The 26812-nt window shown below is 44.5% G+C and overlaps 1 protein-coding gene across 3 annotated transcripts in view; it reads left to right on the forward strand.

Moving 5' to 3' along the window:
• Cdk15 (cyclin-dependent kinase 15) overlaps positions 1–26812 on the forward strand; it is a 93460-nt gene that overhangs the window by 11747 nt on the left and 54901 nt on the right. For all 3 annotated transcript variants that reach the window (XM_039084848.2, XM_039084845.2, XM_039084847.2), the window contains exons 5-8: positions 8817–8911; positions 9625–9687; positions 18801–18924; positions 20693–20813. In XM_039084848.2, coding sequence (XP_038940776.1) covers positions 8817–8911; positions 9625–9687; positions 18801–18924; positions 20693–20813 — 403 coding nt within the window. The remainder of the gene's footprint in view (positions 1–8816; positions 8912–9624; positions 9688–18800; positions 18925–20692; positions 20814–26812) is intronic.

The raw sequence follows: 26812 nt of genomic DNA on the forward strand, positions 1-26812 counted from the left end.
GTGCTCTCTGTGTAAAAGTGGGGGCAGACTCAGAAGCAACTCCCCAGAACAGAATGTGGTAGTGTGTGTTCAGCCCCTCACCCGCTCATCCTACAGAACCCGGAATGGCGGAAACAGTTGCCGCTGAAATCCTTTTGAGATCACTGTAAAGCAATTACTCCTAATCCATTTGTGAGAAAATTCACTGAAAAGGGTTCAGGGACCTTGCGGGGGTCATCCAATAAGATCAACAAAGAGTCTGATTAAAATCTCAAGTCAGCTATTACCACAGATGGATGGGGGCAGGCCCGGCTGACAGGAGTCCGACCACATCAAGGACATAACACATTTAGCACACACTTACAGCTCTGTGAGAAACAACCCCAGGGTGATGGCATATGAGAGGGATTTTTTAATTTAAAATCATCATTGTTGGGGTTGGGGATTTAGCTCAGTGGTAGAGCGCTTGCCTAGCATGCGCAAGGCCCTGGGTTCGATCCCCAGCTCCGAAAAAAAGAAAAAAAAATCATCATTGTTATCATTAATGTATGTGTGTGTATCTCTGTGTGTGCACATGCACATATACAAACTCCAAGCTGTGCCACCATGCCTCTTTGGAGGTCAGAAGACAGCCTTGTACAGTTGCTTCTCCTTGTCAATTTTTACACTGGTTCCAGGGATTGAACTCAGACTTGTTTGGCAAGCACCCTTGTCCACCAAGCTATCTCACCGGCCTTAGAAGAGTATATTAGCATATATCAATTATGCGTAATATAGGTTTTATTGTGACATTTTCGTTCTTGTATCTATTTCGATCATGTTCACCCTCTCGGTATTTCTCCACCACCTCCACTTTTGTGTCATTTTGTGAGGAGTGAAGTAATGAGTTAATTAAGGTCACTTACAGGAATATGAACAAATCACCAGTGGCTATACCAGGGAAGATCTGCCTTTGTCCCTTAGGAACTGTTAATCACGTGTAGATCCTCAGGGAGGTATGGAGACTTGTGAGCTCCTCTGCTCCATCATGGAAGGTTGATAGGCCAGTGTCTTGCAGGCTGTCACAGTGACAGAGTTTCATGGCAATGGCTGTGCCATTCCCTGAAGATATCGTTCCGCAGCACGTCCAGCTTTTGCGTTATTTCCATTCTCTAATCCTTTTATGTTCTCTGAGCCTTGGAGAGGGTAATACAGATGTTTTATTTAAGGATGAGCATCCAATAGGCATTTATTCTTAGCACTTTGACCAGTTATGAGTCTCTTCAATGCCTATCACCCGGCGCACACACAAAGAGAAGCTTCTCTGATCACAGCTGACAACGTCATTAATCTATGGATATAAGCAGAAATATTCCAAGGCAGTGTAACGTCATACCGTGTTCACTCAGTTAAGCAACTGTGACTTTCCTACTTGAGCCTATGACCCGAACCACAGACTTCGATGGGGTTTATAGGACCAGTCTGAATTCCTTACTTTGGAGCAGGCTTCACATCTCAGCATGAAGTTACCCATCCCCCAAAAGTACATGACTATTGCACCAGAGGACACAATATGACAGGAGTGGGGGGCTCAACTTCCAAAGAACTGCTCCTTTGGCCTTACCCAGCATTTCTCTAGGTCATACTGTTTCTTGGGGTTCATAACTCGACTGCCCATCTTGGTTTGTGACTCTTATGCCAGAGAAAACGTAACATAAGGAATTGTAAATCCTTTATTGTTCAGGGTCTAATGGAGTTGGGACGGCTCCATTATTGACTCCTGCATAGACTCATTAGAAGTGGCCAAGTCTTTATCGATTCACAAACATTTACTGAGCACCACATGCCAGGCCTGTGTTAGTGCTGGAAACGCAGTCAGGAGGTGGGGTCAATCTGCGTCGTTAAGCAGCCTATAGACTTGAGAAAGCTTGGGTTACCAGGGTTACCAGGATATACAGATATACTCCGGACTTTGGGAGACAGACGTGCTTTATCTGTGACTATTATGTTTCACATCTTTTCCTAAACTAAATGGAACAGTATAGAGTAACATCAAAATATGAACCACTGTGCTGGCAAAACATCCATTTTCCTAAAAAATCAATCAAACGCAGATCAGAATGAAATAAAGAATCCCTTTAAATTAAATATTTGTATGACATTGTGAGATGGAAATATTTTAATACATAATTAATATTTCATTAATTACATCTTGGTTATAACTAATAATATTTAATTATTAACATATTAAACACATTATATTGTAGCTAAATATATTAGCTATCTTTTATATTGAATAAAGATCAGCACTGGCCACTTACCTTTGGAATGTTTTATTCATCTTTTTGATTTTCTGGTGTTTTTATGGTTAAACCAGGTTAATGTATATGAGATTCTTACAGCAATGCCTGGTATATCTTAAATAGTCTAGGAGTGTTAGCTGTAATCAGTTACTATCCTCATCATCACAGGGGCAGGATACAGCTCAGGAAGACACTCTCGAGGATCTAGGATGATCTGAACATGTGCCCCCATTGTGACTCATTTACACCCCCAATTTATCTCTATGCCTTTTCTTTGGAGAAAACAAAAGTAAGTATGCTTATGTTGACATACAGGACGTTTATTTGGTTTGTTTTGAGACAAGGTCTCATGTAGACTAGACTGGCCTTGCCCTTACTATGTAGCTGAGGATGACCTTGAACTCCCAATCTTCCTACCTGGCTACATCCCGGAGGTGCTGGAATTATAAGCATGAGTCACCACATCTGGGTTACTTGATCGGTGTGAATATGGAATCACCAGAATCAGCGTGCTGGTTTTAGCATCTCTCCTCTTTCCCAGGTGACTTTCGTATCCTTAACCTTCAGATCCGATCAGATCCTGTATCCAGCTCTAATGACCAGAGAGCCCTCAAAAGTAGAAGGAAGAAAGGCCTTTTCTCCATGTTTCCCTCTCACACAAGCCTGGAAGCTAGAGCATGTTAGACCCTCTGGTGTGTGGACCCAATCAATGTAACAGTAATTCCATGAGTCATGGCCTGCTTTTCATGCAAATGCCCCATTAGTTGCTCAGTAAAATTCCATTTCCACATGGCTTTTCAGTATCCTGGGCTTTGTCAAAGCAATGGTAAATGAGCAGGAGATAGAACAATTTTTGACCTAGGTGAGGAAGGGGCCTAAAAGGAGCAAGGAGCCGAAGCATCTTCAACAGAAACACTGCCATCGACCCTACACATATGGATGATACTAGGGAAGACACGATCACAAAATCAACAGTAAGTAACATTGCTGACCCTGTCCTAATAAGCACCAAGGGTCCAATAAGCAGAGAAGGCAAGAGTGGCTGTCCTCCATGTCGCAAAGGGGAGTGTGACAACCTGCAGAGGTATGCATGTGTGCATACGTGCATGCATGCGCACGTGTGTATAAGTGGATATCTGGTGGCAGGCACTGATAAGTGTGACGGAGGGGAATAAAACAGAGCTGAGGAATGGAGGCTCGCTGGGGTGTGTGAGGTGGAAGGCTGTGATTTCATCTGCAATGAGTGGACAAGGAAGCCATGTTACATGAACAGTTTGAGCAGAGTCTTAAAGGTGAGGGAGAAAGCACGCAACCAGGAGGAAAGAGAATTGTGGGTGGGGAAGATGACATAGCATGAGGGGTCGGGGTAGGCCATGGGGTGTGCTTGAGAATGAAAGTGTCAGAGGAACAGTTAGAGGCCATTGTGCCAGAGCAAGAGGGTGAGAATGGGAGGAGGTGAGAGCTAAGGAAGGGCATAGAGCAAGTGTAGGGGAAGGGAGGAGACTGGGCCTGGAGGTTGCTGGGCAGGACAACCTCTGGCCTTGGGATTTCTTTGAGAGGAGAGGTCGCTGTAGGGGTTGGGAATCAGAAGGGGTTTGAGTTGATGTTTACTGGAAAGAACCATGGTTTCAGAGCGTTGCAGAAGGAAGAGTCAGCAGGACAGACAAATGAGACTACTGGGGTGCTTTGCTAGATGCCAGCACGGCCCAGTCCAGGACAGTAGTCAACCACACTAAGAGAAGGGAGGCTTGTATGTGTTTTGCAGAACTGAGGGTAGATTTTCAAGGTGGGTTTGTGGAGAGCATGAAAAAGGAAGCAGAGAGGGATTGCCGTTTGTATGGCACTAAACTGTGGAAAAGGCGTGAGTCACTTCAGCTCACTTCTGTAAAGGTTTGGTGAATGAAGATAAGACTGATAATACAAAGAAGTCCACACAGAGATAACCAAAGGGCACTTTCCCCTTTCCTGCAAAACCAGATCGCGGAGCAAACGACAGAAGTTCAGACTGCTGCCACGGTTGTTGGCAGTCAGCCTCATCCTTGTCCGTGGTCTCTGAGTATCATTATTGTTGTGACTGAGAAAACATGCCGCCATCATTTTTAAAGTAAGCCCGAGGAGTTTTAGTAATATAATTATGTAAGAACAAAATTACATTAAAGATGAAATTAAAACCAGGTGTGTTAGCAGGTATCTGCAATCCAAAAACTTGGGAGACCGAGGCAGGAGAATCATTACAAGTCTGAGGCCAGCCTGACCTATTTGAGTTCTAGGACAGCCAGGGCTGCAGAGAGACCTGGTCTTGAAATAAATACGTAAATAGTAAATTAATTAAACTATTTTTAATATTCTTGGCAATTTGTTTTTCCATTTCCTTAGGAGGAAAATGTGATTTTGAGTGTATGTTAAGGATCAAATCCAAGGCCCTGGGTATACTGGGTAAACACTGAGTCACACCTGTGGATGCCTTGTCCTGTATAAATACGTGTGTAGAGAAACAAAGTTATGAAATGATTCATAAATAAAAGCACACCTAAAATGCAAGTGTTCTCAACTTATGGTCAGAAGTCATTGCTATAAATGTGGAGGTACTGAAAACTCCAGCAGATGGGCTGGAGAGATGGCTCAACAATTTAGAGCACTGACTGCTCTTCCAGAGGTCCTGAGTTCAATTTCCAGGAACCACATGGTGGCTCGCAACCATCTGTAATGGGGTCCTATGCCCTCTTCTGGTGTGCATGAAGACAGCGACAGTGTACTCACATACATAAAATAAATAACTAAGTAATAATAATGAAAAGAAAGCTCTGGCAGAAACATACGGAGAATAAAACTTTATGACAGGGAGTGGGGTTTTAACAGACTCAAGGTGAAAGGAGGGTGGGAAGCAGGTGTGAGGTATTAACTGTAATTTGCATCTCTGTAACATTTGCCATTTACCAAGGGTTTTAGGAATGGAGTCTGAGTCAATTCATAAGAACCCGTGAAATGAAGTCAGGAAAGATGGTATCTCTCTCCACAAGGTGGGACATTCTTGAAAGTTCACAGAGAGAGTGTCAGGGCCAGGATTCCTGGGAGGACTCCTGGCCCCACAGGCACCTCTCCCTTAAGAACTCGGTAAAGATGCTTGATGAAGTAAGTGCTTACTCTCGGTGTAGTGGCTGGCTGAGGTGGGGTGTGCATGTACAGATGTCAGTCTGGGCCGAGAAACATTAAACAGTGCAGTGAAATTGGTCTTCATACTTAAAACTTAAATCACAGTTGAAACTGAAATAGTAAATTTGGTCCAAAAGGACCTGGTGGGCACAGCTCAGAAGAACACAGTAGACTGGTAGACATAGCAGAATTCCTTCAACTGTGACACTGGCTCGCCCCAAACTGACTTGTTTTTGTTGTTGTTGTTGTTGTTGTTGTTGTTGTTGTTGTTGTTGAACCAAGTCTTTCTGCCATAGCTCTGGCTGTCCTGGAACTCACTATGTAGACCAGGCTATCCTCGAATTTACAAGGATCTGTCTGTCTTTGTCTCCCGGGTGCTAGGATTAAAGGCATGCATTACTTCTTACAGCTCAACCCAGCTTTAAAAAAGGAATAAGAGTAATGGCTACTTTAACAACCACAGGTTTGCACAGCACTGTCAACGACACTACTCTGGCCTCTGATAAGCCAAACTGGTTTCTTTGCTTTAATGGTTGTGTGTGTGTGTGTGTGTGTGTGTGTGTGTGTGTTTAAGAGAGAAAGTTTGTGTCTGTGTGAGAATGTGGATGTGTGTGTGTGAAAGTGTGTATTTTGATGTGTGTGTCTGTGTGGTGCTAAGGACAGAACCCCTGGCCTCCTGCACTTGAGCCAAGTCTTCTACCACCAAACTACACCCAGCTCATGTTGGTCTTCCTTCTATGCTCAGGCCGCTCCAAGGAGAATCCCACACAGGGAAAGGAAAGCAACTCTTCCCTAATGGTTCAAGCCAGCAGAGGAGGGCTTTCCCTGTCTTTTGCCTGTCCTTGAACCAACCGTCACTGAAACTAGGAGATGTGTGAGGTGTCCAGTCATGGACACTTCTAGGTCGAATGGCAGCTCTTGGGTAAAGGCAGGGTAGCTCAACAAGAAAGGGTTGGACTAAGAAGTGTTGGCTTTTTGAGGACAATGATGGCGTTCCAACTAGAAGGGAGACCGGCCATCAGGAAGCAAAACCAATAACAAGCACAACAGGTCAGGTTCCTGAGGGAATCGGTATGTTCCCAGATGGCAGAGAATACTTGAGTTTATTTGGGGAGGGCAGAGCTGCATGTATGTGCACACACCTGTGTGCGATTAGGTGTGGAGGCCAGAGATTGATGTTGGGTATTTTTCTCATGACTTCTCTGCCTTATTTTTTGATCCAGGATCTTTCACTGAACCCACAGCACACTAAATGCTAGACTGTCCCACAAGCCCTTGCCTTATCCTTGCCAGTGGGGGAATTACAGGACTATACTGCCACACCCAGGTTTTACTTAGGTTCTTGGCATCCAAACTCAAGTGCTCATGCTCGTGGGATAAGCATTTACACACGGAGACGCCTCCACAATTCGCTCTTAATCTTGTAGAACTCTAGAGTAGGAAAGAGTGGTGCAAAGGTTCATCAAGTAGAAATGTAGGCACGAAACCAGGACACTGATTTTGAGGGTTTCTTTTCAATATACTATTTTTCCTTTTTTAATTAGTGTTTTTTTTAGAGGACAAAATAATGGGTTTCAATACACATACACACATAGAACACACGTAAAACATACTATATACATACACACATATATATACATACATACATACGTTTTGTGTGTGTTTGTGTGTGTGCATGTGTGCGCATGTGTGTGTGTTTGTATGAGTGTGTTTGTATGAGTGTGTTTGTATGTGTGTGTTTGTATGTGTGTGTGTGTGTTTGTGTGTGTGTTTGTGTGTGTGCTTGTGTGTGTTTGTGTGTGTGTTTGTGTGTGTGTTGTGTGTGTATGTGTGTGTGTTTGTGTGTTTGTGTGTGTTTATGTGTGTGTGTGTTTGTGTGTGTGTTTGTGTGTGTGTGTGTGTGTGTACATGTGTGTGTGTTGGTTCCACGAATGACCAGAGGTTGAGCTGCTCTCCCTGATTACTCCTACGGCATTTAGGGGAGGCAGAGCCTCTCACTGACCCCGTGTTTGCTGACTCAGTTGGTCTATGTAGGTGACTTGCCCAGAGATTCCTTTTACCCTCCTCCTGGGTTTTAGGTGGGCTGCCTCTTGCTCCTACATGTCTTTTACGTGGGTGCTGGTCATCTGAGTCAGTTCACATACTAGTGTGGCAAACACTTTACCCACTGAGCCATCTCCCCAGCCCTCTATGCGTTTAAGTCTTGATTCTGTGAGAGAGAATGTGTGATATTTTGTCCTTCAGCTCCTGTACTCTGTCTTGTCCTTCTTTTCTCTCCCTTCAGAGTTCTTCTCCTTCATATTCTTGTTTCTACTTTTACGTCCTAAACATACATGTACATTGTTGTTTGTGATTTGAGTTTTATACTATTCCATTCTTTAAGCCTTTTGTCTGTTTGATTTTGAGACAGGGTCTCACTCTGTAACCAAGCTGCCCCTGAATTTGCAGAAACCCGCCAGCCTTAGTCATCTGATTTCTGGCATTACAGTCGTGACTGTTGCGTCAAACATCACCCTTGGTTCTAAGGATGCTGATTCCTCATGCTGAGACTCACCTCTTCATGCCTGTCAGGGGTCTTCCATCTCTATGGAACTCCCAAAGACAGCCTTTCTGGGACTTCTGAGGCAATCACTCCTCTTTAATTGGATGCTTTTATGGGGTAACAATGGGGCAGGTCACTGGTAAAAAGCCTTAAGCTGAATCCCAAGCACCAACAAATAGGCAGCTACTTTTAGAAACCTAACAATGACCTGTTTCTTAGTAGGCAAGCGGCAGCTGTCAATTGTACTCCTCAAGGCTCCCCAAGCTTGGTGGTGTTCTCCGTTAAGCTTGATTTCCAGAGAGAAGGTTTGCAATAGTCCTGCAATAAGTCCGTTCCTGTTGCATAGCTTACCATGGTTCTTTACTCCATGCTCCTGCCCCGCCACCAACCACACCTATTAGCCTCCTTGGCCTCTGGCTGGACTCGACATTTTAGAGCCAGGTCACTTGTTACAAATTCCTGCTCTAAGAGATGAGTCAGCCAGTTTCCCACTCCTCCAATGGCCTGTGCTCTGAGCCCAGGCTCCTACAGCTCAGAATCTGGGACGGTAAGAATCTCAGAGGAGAGCCTCACACAATGCCCAGAGTGCTCTGAGAAAATGGATTACGTGGATGAAAGAGATGTTGGCAACCATCAATCTGGTCGGAGAGGGCAGTTGTGGAAATGCAGTGGGTTACCATTTTTAAAATAGTAAAAGTCTGTTGTCATTTCAAATATTCTTCCAGAAAAGATTCATTTCCAGCAGTAAAAATCTATGACTGCTTGATTTGAAATGTTTAAAAAAATATATTGGTTAATAGGTACAAAGAGGCACTTTCATTATCAGTGATTGATGTAATATCTTGTTTAAATCTTTCTAGCGTCTCTCCTGAAGGGCTTGAAGCACGCCAATATTGTCCTCTTGCATGACATTGTTCACACCAAAGAGACTCTGACATTCGTGTTTGAATACATGGTGAGTTCTCTAGACTCTTACAGCACATGGGGGGGGCAGGAAGCCTGGTGCTTGTATAATGAATCTGTTAATATTTTATGGCATGATAAAACTTTCATTACGGTGTGGAAGGTATGATGGATCATTGATGTGCTAAGTGCAGCCTTGCTGCTCTCGATGGCAATTAGTTGTACTTCTTACCTGGACGTTGTCTGTTCCATCCCCCTCACCGCCAGTAGCAAACTAGGTGCTTTCTCAGAAAAAATGTGGTGCTTCTTAAAGGCTATTTCAATTGCTAATAGAACCTGATTGTTTCTTTAACTTAATGAATAGATATACAACACAAGATATTTAAAGACTGCATATACGCTTTCTAAAGAGTAACTCCATTTGTACTGTGGAAAGAAAAAAAAGATTCAAATGAACAAAGAAATCCCAAGTGTGCTTGACCTGCTTTCAAGGATGCTTGAAAAGTGAAAATTTGCTTTGCTGTGTGATGTATGCCAGTCACTCAAATGGGTGTCTCTGTGCCAAGGAACAGGCTCTCTTGCACCAGCAGCCTACTAGAAAGAAGGCTATATCTCATCTTACCAATGGGATATCAGAAGATTCTGGCTATGCCCGTTTTACACTTTAAAATACTCATTTCTTGTTGTACTTCACCAGGTCTGTGGTGTGGTTTAGGATACTAAGGTCCACTGACTTCCCCCTTCTTCCTCTGCTGGTTTATTTAGCATACGGACCTGGCCCAGTACATGTCTCAGCATCCCGGAGGGCTTCATCCTCACAATGTCAGGGTGAGTACTTTAAGAGTCACGCTCTCTCTGGCCTGCCCATAGCAGAAGCATCTGGAATTAGGCAACCATCACAGAGCGAAGTCTGTGATACAACAGCAGAAGATGGAACCAGGTACAGTGGTTTACACCTTTAATCCCAGTGCTCTGGAGACTGGCTCAAAAGGATTATTGTGAATTCAAGGCCAGCCCGGCCTTTGTAGTGAACTCTAGGTTGCCTAGACAATAGTGTGAGACCCTGCCTCACAACAACAGCTAAGCAAACCCAAAGAAGATAGACATCATTGATACTCTAGGGGGAAAAGGTTGTTACTGACAATACAAAGATGTATAGCTGGACAGTATACAGTGTAACCCACTGGTGTGTCTTTAGACATAAAGACCAACTGAATATAATTCCATCCAATAGAGAGAAGTAAAGCTGGACCAACATAAATAGACCCTTTTCGTGGTGGGTTTCTGGACCTGGGGCGAAGTTTGCAACACCTGTTCTAGCAGATCCTGTTATATACAGGAGACTAAATCCCACTTTCTAGTTCCTCAGAGTTGAAATCATAAACCCTTAGCTAGCTGCAATTCTAGAGACCATTGTATTTCAAACTCTTCATTCTCTAGGGTTTTATTGATATCAGTGAGATGATCAACTGTTAAAAATAACTATATGAAAGTTGCATGTGATGTAATTATTCATTTAACTAATATTTATGTGTTCATTTATTAAATAAATAGATACTGAGTACTTAGTGTTCTGGTGATGAAAAGATTGCATTTCTTATTTTCAGTGAGTTTGAAGAGCAGCATAGACTCTCCCAGATAGTTAGAAACAGTGTTTAGTGCTTAGCTGTGTGAATGGGGGACTCTATGGGATGCTTAGTAAGCAGAGATAGCCCAGTCTGTAGAAGTAACGTTTAAGATGCTTAGTAAGCAGAGATAGCCCCGTCTGTAGAAGTAACGTTTAAGAAGAAGGCTTGAGTTGAGGACAAGGGGTGGTGAAGAGTAATAAAAATTAAGTAGCACTGGGGAGACGGGCTGGCGAAGTAGGCAGGGATGAGCTGTGTGACAGCTCACACCTACAGCCCCAGCATTTGTGAGGCAGAAGCAGGAGGAGCTCGAGTTCAACCTGGGATATAGAGATGTTGTCTCCACACCACCACCATCACAGCAGGGAGTTGTGTCAGTGAGAAAGGGAGGAATTGAGAAAGAGAGGTACACAGGGAAATAAGAAAGATGTGCAGTAGATTGTCAAGGACGCTCACGAGGATAAAGCACATTATGTTGTCTTCATGCCTATGTTTTGTGTGATCTATGTTATTGTTGTTTAAGAGATTTTATTACTTTTTTTTTTCTTTTTTTCGGAGCTGGGGACCGAACCCAGGGCCTTGCGCTTCCTAGGTAAGCGCTCTACCACTGAGCTAAATCCCCAGCCCCTGCTTTTTAAATTGTATGTGTGGTGTGTGCGTGTGCGTGTGCGTGTGTGTGTGCGTGTGCGTGTGTGTGTGTGTGTGTGTGTGTGTGTGTGTGTGTACATGAGTGCAAGGATCTACAGAAGACAAAAAAGGAATTTGATCTCCTGGTGTGGGAATTCCAGATGTCTGTGAGCTGCGTGGTAGGGCTTAGGAGCCCTAACTCCTGTCCTCTGAAAGAGCAGCCAGTGCTCATAAGCATGGAGCCGCCTGGAGGGCATCACCACCCTTCTGGTTTAAAATGGCAGTACTTAACAGTCTCAGGAGAGGCGTGCGGGAAAGCATTTGGACTGATTCAGAAGTGGAGTCTTGCCAGGCCTATGGGAAGAACAGCCAGTGGAATAGGAGTATACGAGAAACTGACAAGAGAAGTTAATGTGGTTTCATTGGCTTCTAGGCTGGGTCTAGCCTCAGGTCACCATGTGAAGATGAGCAGGATGCTAAGGAGAGCATGGACTGCTTAAGGACTTAGAGGTCGACTAGATGGAAGAACGCTTGGAGAAAAACAGATTTTTGAGGCTTGAGTAACTCACACAGCAGACACCGAAATGCCCAGAAGGATAAAGACACAGAAGACATAATTCTTACCCTCAAGAGCCTTACTGCAAAATGAGATGAGAAGACATTCTGACACTATTACATTATTTAAAAAAAAAAAAGAGTCTAGTAAGGGCTGGTGACATGGAAGGCTCAGTGGTTAAGAGCACTGGTTGCTCTTACAGAGGACCTGGGTTTCGTTCCCAGGTCCCACATGGTAACCATCTGCAACTCCAGGTCTACAGGATCTTCTGTCTTCTTCTGGTGTCTATGGGCACTGTATGCAGGTGGTACATGGTCAAAAGACATGCAGGCAAAACATTCATACACGCAAAATAAAAATAAAAAACTGTTTAAATTTCTGATAAGAAATAAGACTTATTCCTGTAGCAATGCAAAGAAGTACATGTTTTCTTGTTTGTTTGATTATTTTCATTGCATTTTATTTATTAGTTTTGTGTGTGGTGGTGGGGATGCGCACATGCCATGGCACAGGTACGCAGGCGAGAGGACATCTCCTGGGAGTTGGTTCTGTCCTTCCACTATATAGAACGTGAGAATCAAACTCCAGTCATCAAGCTTGATGGCAAGCTTCTGGCTGTGGAGTAGAGTTGTGGGAGGGGAACAATATGATCAATTATATTGTGTGTGGGGGGGAAGTTTTATGAGGAAGAAGAGGCTAGAGGCAGGGATCTCAGTTGGAAATTGCTGGGTATGCACTAGCCCGGAATTCATCAACCCAGCGAGGAGATGACTGTCTGGGGATCGGGTTCAGTAAATCCAGGATCAAGTCTGGATGGGCTTCTGGCGTTATCCACAGTGATGCAGAGGTGTGCTGACTCTGAGTGGCAGGGATCCAGTTGAGTGTGGTAGCCATGGCAGAAGTGTAAGGGGAGGTGACAGAGTAAGGAGTTCAGGGAGGGTTTGATGAGCAGGGCATGTCGAGGAAAGAAGCGGGCAGGCAAGCATGCCTGGTTTTTGAGCTTTATTGACCAGCAGAATTACAGCTGAATTGTTGAAAATGAGAGAAGTTGGCCTGGAGAGGAAGAGGAGCAACTACTTGGGGCGGGCTGTCTGTGGGGAAATGAACAGTAGGCAGGTTAGGAGGAGGCTAGGGCTGGGAGTTCAGGTTTAGGCCTGCTGCTGGCCCTTGGAGTTAGGAGTGCAGGCTGAGAGCAGTTGGTCGAATGAGCACAAAGACAGGAGGACTCCTGGTAGCATTCTTGTGCTTAGGGGTAAGAGAAGCAGTGGATAAAAGCAAGCTTCTTACAGAACTGTAAGATGTTATACTGTAAGGTCATAAGTGTCCACGCACCAGGGGCGTCACAACTGTCAGAGGCGGTGTGACTGGAGACACAGCAGTACCTTAGTTCCCATCTTTTAGGGCCCACCTCTTGGGTGAAACCAGGTCCTTGACTTTGCCACAGAAAAGAATTTTAAAAGGATTTCAGGTTGAGCCAGCATGAGGCAGTGTTAGAGTTTATTGAAAAATGTGTGTGTGTGTGTGTGTGTGTGTGTGTGTGTGAGAGAGAGAGAGAGAGAGAGAGAGAGAGAGAGAGAGAGAGAGAGAGACAGGGTTTTGATATATAAGCCTGCCGGTCTTGGAACTCACTCTATGGGTCAGGCTGACCTTGGATACAGAGATCCCCCTGCCTCTGCTTCCCAAGTGCTGGGATTAAAGGTGTGCACCACCACCACCCAGCTATATGGAATTTAAAAGCGTTTGGATTTTCATTGATTACTGAGTTTCTAAAAATCTTCCCCTCTCTCTATCCATTCCCTTTTATATATAACTGAGGTTATGGAGTGGCTCTAGAGATAGTATTATGATTTGGTAAGATAAGACTAGGAGCCACTAGGATTTTTCAACACGGTTGGGATACGTCCTTTGACTGTAAGTGAGCTTTCTAGTGACATTTCTGGAGTATGCATTTGGATAAGGATAAAGTCCGTAAGCAAATCTTCATTGTGTTGGAATTCTTGACCTCCAGCCAGTGAGAGGTTTCAATCAGACTCTGGATCGAGACCTCCTATCTCTTCTCATGTCCACAAAGTTGTCCCTGTTTTTGTATCCTGCCATAACAAATACAAATTAAAAATCACGTTCTTTATCGCAAAGACTTTGGGAATTTGTTAGCAACACATTAATAAATATAAGAATTTATGGGGCTGGTCTGTGGAGTCAAAACACTCGTCTGAGGTGGGGGCAGAAGTGAGCTTACCAGGCAGCAGCAGCCATGAAGGTGCCCAGAACTAAAGCTGAACAGTGAAATCTGAATGTGCAGTTCACAGGATTAGAGGCGGTTAAACATGAGGCTCCAGGAAGTAGGAGCCACTGTGGGAAAGGCCTATTGTGCTGTGCTGCGCCATAGGAGACCCATCAAGGACATCTATCGTTCATTTATTATCATACGGAATAGGGGACCCCATTGGGACATCTTTAGAAGCATATTGGTGTCTTCCAATGGCATTAGGCAAAGAGAGAGCAACTCGATCTTTTTTTCCTTTCTGTGTAGTTCACTCTAATGATAGTGTGGGAAGTGGACTGGAAAGAGGGAAAATTCTCCTGTGTGTGTGTGTGTGTGTGTGTGTGTGTGTGTGTGTGTGGTGTTATATTCCCTTAACCGGACTGGACATTCACCTACATTCATCCACTGTCACCTTCAACTCCCACACTGGCAGTCCCCTTCCTCGGCTGACTCTTACGTGCTGGGTTTCTGCCTTGACAGCAAGGCTGGCTAAGACAGCAGTTACAGATGTGCAAGGATGTTGAGAAAGTGGCTGGGTCTGTGATCAATTAGCCAAAATTGATGGGTGAGGGAAGAGTCAGCAAGAATATCTCTGGCTTTTAGCAATAAGACGGATGGTGGTGGATTTGGCGAGGGAGGAACAGGAAGGAAATGGATTTGGGAGGGATACACTGAATTCCATTTTAGCTTGCTGAGTAAGGGCATTATGGAGTTTAAGTGAACTTCAGACTGTGTGAGTCTGAAAGTCAAAAGAGACTCGGGGCTGGGGAGATGGCTCAATAGGTAAAGTGCTTGCTGAATACTCATGAAGCACGGAATTCTCTGATCTCCAGCCGCAATTTAAAGGCCTGGCATGGTAGTCCGCATCTGTAACATCAGCACTGGGGAACTGAAGACATTCTGAATCCCTGGGGCCTGCTGGCCAGCCAGTCTAGCTGAGACAATGAGGTCTGGGTTCAGTGGGACCTTGTCTCAAAAGCTAAAGTGGAGGGGCTGGTGGTTTAAACACTCGCCACACAAGCTAAGGATCTGAGTTTGATCCTGAGACCCACTGTGGAGGGGAGAGCAGCCTCTGAAGAGCTGTATTCTGACTGACATACACAGGAGCACTGTGACACACATGCACCTGTGCATGCACGTGTGTGCGCACATACACATTTTAAAAAGAAAAATTTGATTTGGAGTTGAAGATTTTGAAATGCTCGCAGTACAGTCGTTAGCTGAGGCCATCTTAGTTAGGGTGGCTAAATGGAGAGAGCAGGGATAAGAATTCTGCAGCGGGCCAAGGACAGCCACCAACCTAGACGCCATTAGCAGTGGCATCTACAAACAAACAACCAGAGAAATTAGCGGATGGAAACAATTAGAACATGGTGGAAGCAAGGAGAGAGAGAGAGGAGAGAGAGAGAGAGAGAGAGAGAGAGAGAGAGAGAGAGAGAGAGAGAGAGAGAGCACGCGCTTTGGGGAGGAAGGCACAGACTGGCAGCATGGCCAAACGCTGCAATGGTAGGGGATAGGAGCTGTCCACTGGGCTGACTATGACAGAAAGCATGAATGGACCGAACACGCAGACACCTCCTAAACGGGATGTGAGCTTGCATTTCAGAGCACAAACAATTCCAGATGACCCAGCCCATGACGGTGGGAGCAAGTAGCTGACGATGATTGGGGTAGCAGATACTAGGAGCTACGCTCTGGACAAGGAGAGAGAGAGTTCACGCAGGAGAACTGTGGCATCAGTGAATGTAGGACACGAGTTGAGCAAAAAGAGGGATGGAGGGATATGTAGCAGGGATCATGAAAATCTAAGGAGCACTCAGAACTCAAGGTGGAGAGGTAATAGTTCTGAAGTGGGATCAAGGAAGACAGGAACACAGCTTAATCCTACCTTAAGTCCAATGGGGTCAAGAGGAAGCTGGAGAAAAGCTAACGTCCATTCAAGAATGTTGTGGGAAGCATCCGCGTAGCCTTTCGAGACTGCTCAGGTAGCGTCAGTGTGATGAGCAGATGGGTTTGGAAAAGAGAAGATGTGGCAGCTCACGCCTGAGATCCCAGCACCACCCTGAGCTGTGAGGTGACACTGTCTTCAAAAACAGGAAGAAAGAGAAGAGTAACAGACACTAACCTCAGTGACGGACACAGGGTGGTGTGGAGATGGGTTACAAGATGAAAAACAAAACCCTCCGGTTATTTTAAGACATGACCAAGGAAGGTAGAGGACGCTAATGAAGTTATCTTATTTCTGATGTGTGTGTGTGTGTGTGTGTGAGTGTGTACATGTGTGTGAGTGTGTACATGTGTGTGTGAGTATGAGTTTGTACATGTGTGTGTGTTTGTGTGTGTGAGTGTGTACGTGTGTGTGAGTGTGTACATGTGTGTGAGTGTGTGTGAGTTTGTACATGTGTGTGTTTGTGTGTGTGAGTGTGTACATGTGTGTGTGGGTGTGTACATGTGTGTGAGTGTGTGTGAGTGTATACATGTGTGTGTGAGTGTGTACATGTGTGTGAGTGTGTACATGTGTGTGTGAGTGTATACATGTGTGTGTGAGTGTGTACATGTGTGTGAGTGTGTACATGTGTGTGTGTACATGTGTGTGAGTGTGTACATGTGTGTGTGAGTGTGTACATGTGTGTGCATGTGTAGAGGCTCGAGGTTGATGTCAGGTGTCCTCCTCAATGGTACTCTGCCATCCTTGTCACTGTCCTATTACTGTAAAGAGACCATGGCCTCGGCAACTCTTGGGGCTGGTTCTAGTTTCAGAGGTTTAGTCCACTGTCATGGTGGGAGAATGGTGGCACGCAGGCAGACATGGTGCTGGAGAAGGAGCTAAGGTTCTACAGCCTGATCCACGGGCAGAGAGGGGACGTGGGAGGGAGAGAGAGAATGCACCTTGTGTGGGCTTTGGAAACATCAAAGCCCACCTTTAGTGACACCCTTCCTCCAACAAGGCCCCACCTCCTAGTCCTTTTAATATGTTCAAATTGTGTCACTCCTTGGTGGCTAAGCATTGAAATACATGTGCCTATAGGGGCCATTACTATTCAAAGCACCACATACTTTCTTAATTTTTTTTTTTAAGACAAAACCTGTCACTGGAACTCACAATTCAACCAGGCTATCTTGCCCATGAGCTCAGGGATCCTCTTGTCTCTACCCACCCCCACCCCCAGCACTGAGATTATAGGTGTATGCTGCCACACCCCGGCTGCCATATGGATGCTGGCTGGACTCAGGTTCTCATGCTTGCACAGTAAGCACTTTGCTGACTTAGCCATCTTCCTGAAGCCTTGTTTCTGATTCCTGATGGAACAAGACTCAGAGATAGATACTTCAGAAGTAGAGGACATGGCTTTCTCTGTCCAGACTTGGTTGATCCCACTGCAATCCATCTTTTTTTTTTTTTTTAAAGATGGTGTCTTAATATGTAGATTACCCTCAAACTTACAAACATGTCATCCTCCTGCCTCAACCTCTCAAGTGCTAAGACTCCACTTGTGGCTTTAAGGGACTTGTATCCCAGATGGCACTAACTCAACAGAATTTCCTCATGTGCAAACTCCAGGGTGTGGGAAGCTGCTCTGGGAGGAGGAGCCAAGATCTAACTTGACGTCATCCGTGAAAGCACCTTCAGGTTTGACTGTACCATACCTGTTAATGGAAGAAACTGCCACGAGGAGGGAATGTGAGGTTTGGTGAGACTAGAATTTTAAGATGCTGTGAAATGCTGTACTTAAATACCCCTGGGCTTTACCCCTTACAAAAGCCAGGAGGAGCCCGAGGAAGCAGAGAGGAGAGGGACTGAACAGTGAGTAGGAGGGAGGTGGCTAATTAGTGTACAGTGTCTAGGTTTGACCCACTAAACATCTCTGTCTCAGCTTCTGGGAGCCTCTCTCTTCCCTTTTAACACACACTAGATATTTCTTCCACTTTCAACTTTGAATTTAAGGGTTTAAAAGCAATTTACGAAGACAATGATTCATTTATTTCTTTTTCTCATACCTAAAAGCAAAACAAAAATCCATCACTTCTGTGTGCCTACGGAGGCAGGGGTGAGAAGAGAGCTTTGTGGAGTTGATTCTCTCCTTCCACCTGGATGTGGTGTCTGGGTACTGAGCAGAGGGTTCCAGGCTTACATAGAGAGTACTTTTTCCTACTGAGTCACCTCACCTGCTCCTTCCTTTCTTCCCTTTAAAAAAAAAGGTTTATTTATTTATATGTATTGATGTTTTGCCTGCATGCATGCCTGTGTAAAGTAGTCAAATCCTTTAGAACTGGGGTTACAGACAGTTATGAACTGCCATGTGGGTGCTGGGAATTGACCCTAGGTCTTCTGGAAGAGCATCCAGCGCTCTTAACCTCTGAGCCCGGCTTTATTTCTTAATACCATTATAAAATCAGTTTCCCAGTGGTGTGTACTGGTGTCACAGATTTAGAAGGGTTTGACTGGAGCCCGGAAAACAAAGCGATTGTGAACTCCAGACTGTTGTTTCCAGGTCAACCTTGACCTGACATGCCAAGTTCATCTGTGGGAAAAATTATCTTTCACATCTAAATTAACACGAGCGCTCGCTCCTAAGGAGACTCAAGATTTCACTTTAGATTTCTTTGGGGAAGAGCAACTCCTTCAGTATCAAAGGAAAAGCCAGAATTCTTTGGGATACAGTCTACCTGATTCATGTGATTTCTATCCTCCTTTCTCAACAATTCTAAAAACTAACTCTCTCTCTCTCTCTCTCTCTCTCTCTCTCTCTCTCTCTCTCACTCATCTCTCAAGAGACACTTTCACTATATTCTTTTGGAGGAGTGTTTTTGATTTACAACACACAGTGGTTCAAATGTCCTTAGGTATGGTGTTCATTTCTTCCAGCTTTTCATGTTTCAACTTCTGCGGGGCCTGGCATACATCCACCACCAGCGTGTTCTCCACAGGGACCTGAAACCTCAGAACTTGCTCCTCAGTCACCTGGGAGAGCTCAAACTGGCTGATTTTGGTGAGTCGCCCCCCAGGTCTCCTTCTGGCCTATGAACAATGAATCTTTTGTGTGCACTTGTTTGAGGCATTCGCTAGGCTTGCCCTTTGAAAGCCCAAATGTGATTCTGTGTGTGGATGTCAAACTGACAGGCAGGAAATGTGAGGCAAGAAGGAGGGAGAGTGTGGAAGTTTCTTCAGATTCCATTAAGACTCATCTAGCCAGAGGCCTAAGCTACGTCTTCATACCATCCCGATGTCGCGTCTGATGTAGTGACGTCTGTGGAGTAGACTGTACTTAGGAAATGTCCCTGTGTCTAAGTGCATAATGACAACTCTGTCAGAACAGATCCCAGGATGGCAGGACAGAGAGGTTGACCCTGGAACGTAGCATAGCTTCCTACATAAATAGAAATAATGCTTGCTCTGTACCCTTACACATCAACATCAGCTTGACTACATTCCTCTATAACTCTTTCCATTTTAGCACGTATCATAGTTTATATCCACGATATCTAATACAGAAATTCATAAGCACATACTATACATAAATACTTATATGTGACTTTAGATTTTATTCTTCATTAGCAGGTAGTTGACACTCTACTTTTGCTTATCATTGTATTCCTAGTGTAGTAGTAAATGTTCAATAATCTTTTTAAAGATGGGATTTCACTGTGTAGCCCTGGTTGACCTAAAGACCACCGTGTAGACCAGGCTTGGCCTTAAACTAGCAGTAATCCTCCTGGTTCTGTGTATGTACCACCACACTGGACTGACACACAGGGTCTAGTGTTTTATTTGTTTGGTTTGGTCTTTTGGGGTTTTGTTCATTTGTTTGTTTTAGACACTGGGCTTTGTGTATGCTAGGAAATTGCTCTACCACTGGGCTATCTCCTCAGCTCTGACACATTGGTTCATGAAACAAGAAACCAGTCTTGGAGGATGTCAAATGACATCTGGAGGACTTTCTTTGTGGTGATGGCTCATCCCAATACACGGGCATTTAGCAGCTAGTCATTTACCAACTCTCCACAAGACAACTCCTCTTGTTAAGGTTTCCCCAGCTGTGGGTGCTGCTGTTCTGAGAGACGGGCCACTGACTCACATTCTTGTTTTGCAGAGAAGCACTTGAGAGGAAATGACCTCAGTCTACTAACTTGGGCCAACAATACTCTCTCTTTTTCTGCTAAACTGGTAGAGAGTATTCTAGACAGAAATGCAAAGCAGATACATTGATCCTGAACCAAGCTATTTCACTGCTACTGTAGACACCCACGGTACAGTGATACAGTGTTCTAGAAACAACCTTCACTCACCAGAACAGTCGGAGCCATCATGGTAGCCCCGTAGTGTCATTGCCCAGTCTTTACCTGTCACGTGGCTCCACCATCCTACAGATATTGCCCAGATATTTCAGCACAGTTGTCACCCCCAGCTCATCATAGCTCGGAGCAAAGAGAAGGAGGAAGCAAAAGCCAAGGCCATCCATCCACCAAGGGCATGACCTGGAGGCTCAACATCACCTATTCATACCAACTAGGCAAGCACTTAGTCAACTGACCATACTTGGCTGCCTCACCTAGTTACAGAGCAGGTCAAAATTAAGACATCTGCTTGCTACAATACACACAAGCCTCAGGCTAACTGAGAGCTTCTGGTGAGAGCACCCGCCATTGGCATGTTGCCCTTCATGTTGTTTACTCTGCCATTTACACATTCCCTGTGTATCACCATGCCTCCCAGAAAGACCCAGGACAATGGTTTCTATCTTCATTCTCTTTGGACAGGTCTTGCTCGAGCCAAGTCCATTCCCAGCCAGACATACTCTTCAGAAGTGGTGACACTCTGGTACCGGCCACCTGACGCTTTGCTGGGAGCCACCGAGTACTCCTCTGAGCTAGACATATGGTAAGAACTAGCGCCCCAAAAATGGAGATGCCCGTGATGGATGAATAATCATTGCTTCTGCATTAAAATGTTGAAATATCAGGTGCTTTGCAATACTTGACTTTTGAAGATTTATTTATTTATTATATATAAGTACACTGTAGCTGTCTTCAGACACACCAGAAGAGGGCATCAGATCTCTTTACAGATGGTTGTGAGCCACCATGTGGTTGCTGGGAATTGAACTCATGACCTCTGGAAGAGCAGTCGGGTGCTCTTAACCGCTGAGCCATCTCTCCAGCCCAATACTTGACTTTTGAATCTCATGGGTTTTTATTGTTAAAGAGACAATGGGCTAAAGAGGACTTGCCCACGGCACCTTCTGTCCCCAGTGCTCTTTCGTCACAACCCTCCTAGCTTTCCTATTGACTCCTTTGCCTTTTCACCTCCTTAACCACTCACCATCAGATAAACAGACATACACCTTCAAACTAATGACAGACAGGCAGGCAAGCAGGCAGGCAGGCAGGCAGACAGACAGACAGCAGTCATGTAGGCAGACAGACAGCAGTCAGGCAGACAGACAGACAGACAGCAGTCAGGCAGGCAGGCAGGCAGACAGACACGCACGTAGTAAAAATTAATATTAAAAAATAACTCTCCCCATCAGAGGTTGAACGGGGCCCATGACACAAGCCGGAGAATTGGGGCTTCAGGATGAGGAGGGTACAGTGGTGAGCGGGTGCTCTCAGGCCTTCCTGGAGCAGGGAGGCCACATTGTGGGGGTTTTACATTTACTTGTTTATTGGGAGGCTCCTGTATGGGGGTCAGAGGACTACGTAAGTTGGTTCTCTCTTTTCACTATGGGGTTCTGGGGAATCAAACTCAAGTTGTCAGGCTTAGCATCAGACTCCTTCCCTCACAGAGTGGTCTGCCAGCCCCATCAGCTTCTAGAGCTGTCCCAATTCTGTGAGGACCGCACTAGATGTGAAGTGATCTCACAGGCCTAGCCAACTCTTCAAAGATAATAAAGCAGATGTACCTTTCCCAAGGCTTTAGAGAAACAGCGTCTCTATTTTTAAAAATCAATAATAGTGTTTTTGTGTTCAAAATTTTATTTTCAAAGTCCAACTGTTATTTGATTTGAAATGTGCCAAAAATAGCATTTTTATTTTATTTGGATAACCAAAGAGTTTTTAAAAATTGACTAAATATCATTTCCCCCTTTCCTTTTCTCATTCCAACCACTCTTATGTCTCTCTCCTTATACCCTCAAAAATTCATGGCCTTCTTTTCTTTAATTATTCTTACATATATGTAAGAACATGCTGATTGTGTGTATATGTATATTATATATGTATCTTAATATATTAAATATATCTTAGATATACACTATTTATCTATATGTATCTTAAATAACCTGCAGAGTTCATTCAGTGCTGCTTGTATGTATATGAGTTCAGTGCTGACCACTTGATATTGGATAACCAATTATGGGTCTAACCCCAGGGGACGGCTAATTTTCCAGCTCTCAGTATCATTTCTTAGTTATCCTGTGAGACTTGCTCCTTCTGTGTTAACATTTCTGTTGGTGTTCTCGTTTGGGTTTTGTTTAAGCACTCATATAATTAAAGTGTTGTGAGATAAAGCTTCATTGTCATTTCTAGGACTGCCAGGTCCTCTGGTTCTTACAGACTTTCTGCCCGTCTTCCTCCATGCTGCCTGAGCTTCAGATGTAGGAGTTGTGTTGTAGGGGGGATGGGCGCCCTTGGTCCACTGTTCTCTGCATCTTCACAGTTGTAATGGCCTTTTTGTTGCAAGGCGAAGCTTCTCTGACGAGCAACAAGAGCTACAGTTCTTTGTGAATATAAGGACAGGTATTTAGAAGGCAGTTAAGCATTATGCTGGTTTAATAAAAGGAGGTTAGTAAGTTCTCCTGTAAGACCCGTGGCCTCACTAGCCTCAGTACTTGACTAGGTTTTCAGTGCCACACATGATTTCCTTCCGGTGAAGCAGGCCTTAAGTCCAGTGAGAGAGCTGTCAGCTGCTGCCAAGACGTGCATGGCACTATTGCACCATTTGGGACAGCTTGACTTGCCAGCCATTGTTCTGGGTCACAGGTGTCTCAGCTGGGTAGGACTGTCCTGGCTTCCCTCCCTTAGCAGCCTGAATAGCACCTTCCAGTCTTATCACAGCTCATCTTCAGGGGAGGAAGCTTTCAGATCAGACTCAGTATCTGCAGCGCAAGTCAACAATAGATTTTTTTTAATTAAGCAAGTAATTTAAAAGCAGGATTAAACTTCCAGATTTCTCAAAGAATTAAGAAATGAAGACACCTCCACCTCCACCCCCGTGTAACTGGTTGTAGGCTTCTGAGACTGAGCGCCATTTCTAGAGCAATCACCTGCTGCTCAACTGCTCTGGAGCTGTCAGCCTCACTGTTCTGCCGACTTCAAAGGCCTTCGGCAGGCTCTGCTGCGCTCTGCTCTTAACGACGCCTTCCAGCTTGTGTTTCCCAAGGTGGAAGGACATATCCATCAATTTGAAACCTTGTTTTATTATAGAATATTTAAAACAATTATATATATTATATAAATACACACACACATGTATAGGGGCCATTTTGTCCTACCTACCAGGGGACATTTGGTAATGTCTGGGGAATCTTTGTTGTCGTAGCTGGTGAAAGGCACTGGCAGCAGGAAGGTGGAGACACTAGGAATGCTGTAAGGCAAAAGACAGCTCCCAAGTAAAACATTTACCCAGCACAGAAGTCAGTGACGTCATACCAAGAGCGCCGAGGCAGCATCAGGAACATGCGCACATCCTCGGCACCGCCTGCAATGGTTGTATCCCAGTCAGTGTGGCCCCGTGGTTGTGGGTGCCTTCCTTCCCTGCCAGCCTGCCCTCTGTGGAAGGGGGAATCTACCTGAACTTTTAGTTTCCAGTCCTCATTCCCTTTCTGCCTTTAGAAACAATACTTTTCTGTTTTGTTTTTATTCTTTTAAAAATATTTTGACTACCTTTACCTACTTTTAATCTTTTAAAAGTAATTTTTAAAAGTTACATTATTTACTTACTTACTGATTGATTGATTGATTGATTGATTGATTGGGGCTGGAGATGAGTACAACAGCTCAAATATGAGGTCAGAGGACACCTTGCAGAAGTTGGTTCCCTTCTACTGTCTCGGTTGTTCAGATCGAATGCACATCATCGGGCTTAAGCAGGTTAGCCATCGTGCCAGGCTTAAGTTTGAGCTTGTGAAAATAGTGTGGTAGTGTGTGTGGGGGGGGAGGGGGGTAAAGGAGAGAGGGGTGGTGGCATGTGTGGTGGTGTGTTGGGGGGAATGGCGGTATGCATGGTGATGGTGGGGTGGTGAGTGTGTGGGATGGTGGTATGTGTTGTGGTGGCATGTGGACGGAGTGGGGGGTTGGCAGTGTGCATGGTGGTGTGTGTTGGGGGATTGGGGGGCCCATGGTGTGTGTGTGTGTGTGTGTGTGTGTGTGTGTGTGTGTGTGTGTGTGTGTGGTGTGTGTGATGGTGAGCTGTAGCGCAGCACTGAGGCTCATGTGTGCTGGGCAAGGTCTCTAACACCGAGCTACATCTGTTGCGCTTGTTCCTGATACTTTAAGCAGAACTGGTGTTCGTATTTCAGGGCTTCAGGGATTTTTCTCTTTTGATTTTCTTTGTTCCTTCATCCCCATTACCAAACCTCCTCCTCACAACTACACTCTAATTTCTCTAGTGTATTTACTATGGATGTATGTGTTTTGTCCCAGAGAATACGTGAATGTTCAAATTCACAAAATAGTGTAAGAGTCAACAGGCCAGCATCGTACGACAACATCTTGGGGACATCTATACCAACTTTATCTCACTGTGTAGAATCTGTCATTTGCCAGTCAAGTGTATAAAGAGAAATCATGTTGTCACCTAAATTTTCACTCCCAACACTGTTGAGATTGAACATCTTTTTCCTGGAGTATTTGTTATTTGTTTACTTTCCTGTGATTTATTTACATCCATGTCATTGGTTTACTTCCTGTTGGTCTCTCTGTCTCCCTTTATCTCTGTCCTGATTGGTCGCTAGGAATGTTCTTCATTTATGTCGGATGTTTTAGGTAGTTTATCGGTTACACATATTGCAGGTAGCCTCTCCTAATACAGATTTTTTTTTGTCTTCCTATCTTGATGTCCTCCTTTTGAACAAAGTTCTTTTTAAAAAAAACTAAATTACATTTTAATTAATTGATCTGTTTTGTATGTCTTTGCCTGTGTAGATGCTGTTTCCACAGTGAGTATAGAGGGTCCTGAGTACAGATTGCAGGGGTTGGTTTTCCCTATGTGGGTTCTGGGGACTGAACTCAAATGGTAGTTTCGGTAGCAGGCACTGAGTACAGCCCTTACTCAAAGTTTTTAATACTGGTGCTTTGATGCTTTTATTGATATTTTTCTTTTTGATTCCCCCCTTTATTTCTTGTTTAAAAGTCTTTCCTTGACACCAGAACAATACGACCTAATAAATCCTCTTAAAGGTTTGGGTTTTTTTTTCAAGTTTTGGGGGGTTTTATATTTCTTGCTCTAGGTCTGCGTGTGTATCTGCTCATGAATCGAGGTATCTGAGGAGGCCAGAAGAGGTCAGATCTCCTTTAACTGATGCTATAGGCAGTTGTGAGGTACCTAAGATAGGTGCTGAGGACAGAACTCAGTCCCTTGCAAGAGAAGTACACACTTTGTCCTGTGGAGCCATCTCTCTAGGCCCAGTTTCATATTTGATTGATTAACTGATTGACTTTGACAGGGTCTTGCTATGTAGCCTTGATCAACCCCCTGCCTCAGCACTCTGAGTTCTGGTATTACACATGCGAGCTGCCATGTCTGCCTTCTATTTTGACGTTGACTTTAGAACATGTTAACCAATTGTCTTGTTCCGGTTCTCATGCTGTTTGCCGTGCCAAATTTCTCTTTTAAAAACTATAACTTTATTCATTCTTGGAGAAGTTCATATGCAAATGCAGTGTATTTTAATCATGTTCACACACACTCCCAGTCTCCCCTTCTCTCCACTCAGAGCCATTCCTCAGCTCCCATCCCAACTTCACGCATTGTGTAACTCATAGGTGTGACGCCATGCACTGGATGGTCAGCCCTAGGACCACACCCTTAAGGAAGACTGACACTCCCTTCCCCAGCACCCATCAACCATCCATAGGTCCAGCTAGGGGTAGGACTTGTGAGCCCTTCCTTCTCCAAGCTGGCAAGTTACTGGCTTGACCTTGTACAAGACTTGTGAACATGCCAAATTTCTTCTATATCTAGTTTCCACAAATGCCTGGTCTGTTTCTGAGCTAGCTCACTCTTCTGTCATGTGAGGTCAATGTATCTACTCTTGTACCAATGTATTAATTACCATAGCTTTATAGTAATAATTGATGGTTCATAGGCCATGTCTCACCCTTCAAGAATCTTGTCTCCTCCTTCATAAATCCCTCAAGGGCCAGGGAGATGGCTTCACGGGTAAAGAAGTGCTTGCCACACTAGCATGAGAATGGGAGTTTAGATCCCTGGAACCCACGTTTAAAACAAAACAAAAGCCAGGCATGATAGCACTTGTCTATAATCTCAGTGCTGGGGAGGCTGAGACAGAGGGGTCCCCAGGACTTGGTGGCCATCTAGGGTAGCTGAATCAGAGAAGTTTCGGTTCTGTAAGACGCCGTCTTAATAAAGAAATCAGTGAATGATTGAGGAAGACACGTGATGCTGACTCTGGAGTCTATGCCCTGCCCCCCTCCACTATTCCCTGGCACACAGGAACACTACACACACACACACACACACACACACACACACACACACACACACACATGAACTCCTTGACTCACGACTCATTAATTTTTGATTTTTGATGTAATCAGACACAGTGCCTCCAGTTACATAAAAATTTCTAGTGGGCTTTTCATTAGAATTGCATAAAATGAATAGAATATTATGAAAATGAGTAGGCTATTTTTATAGCT

Source organism: Rattus norvegicus, chromosome 9 (assembly GCF_036323735.1).
Source record: "Rattus norvegicus strain BN/NHsdMcwi chromosome 9, GRCr8, whole genome shotgun sequence".
NCBI lineage: Eukaryota > Metazoa > Chordata > Mammalia > Rodentia > Muridae > Rattus > Rattus norvegicus.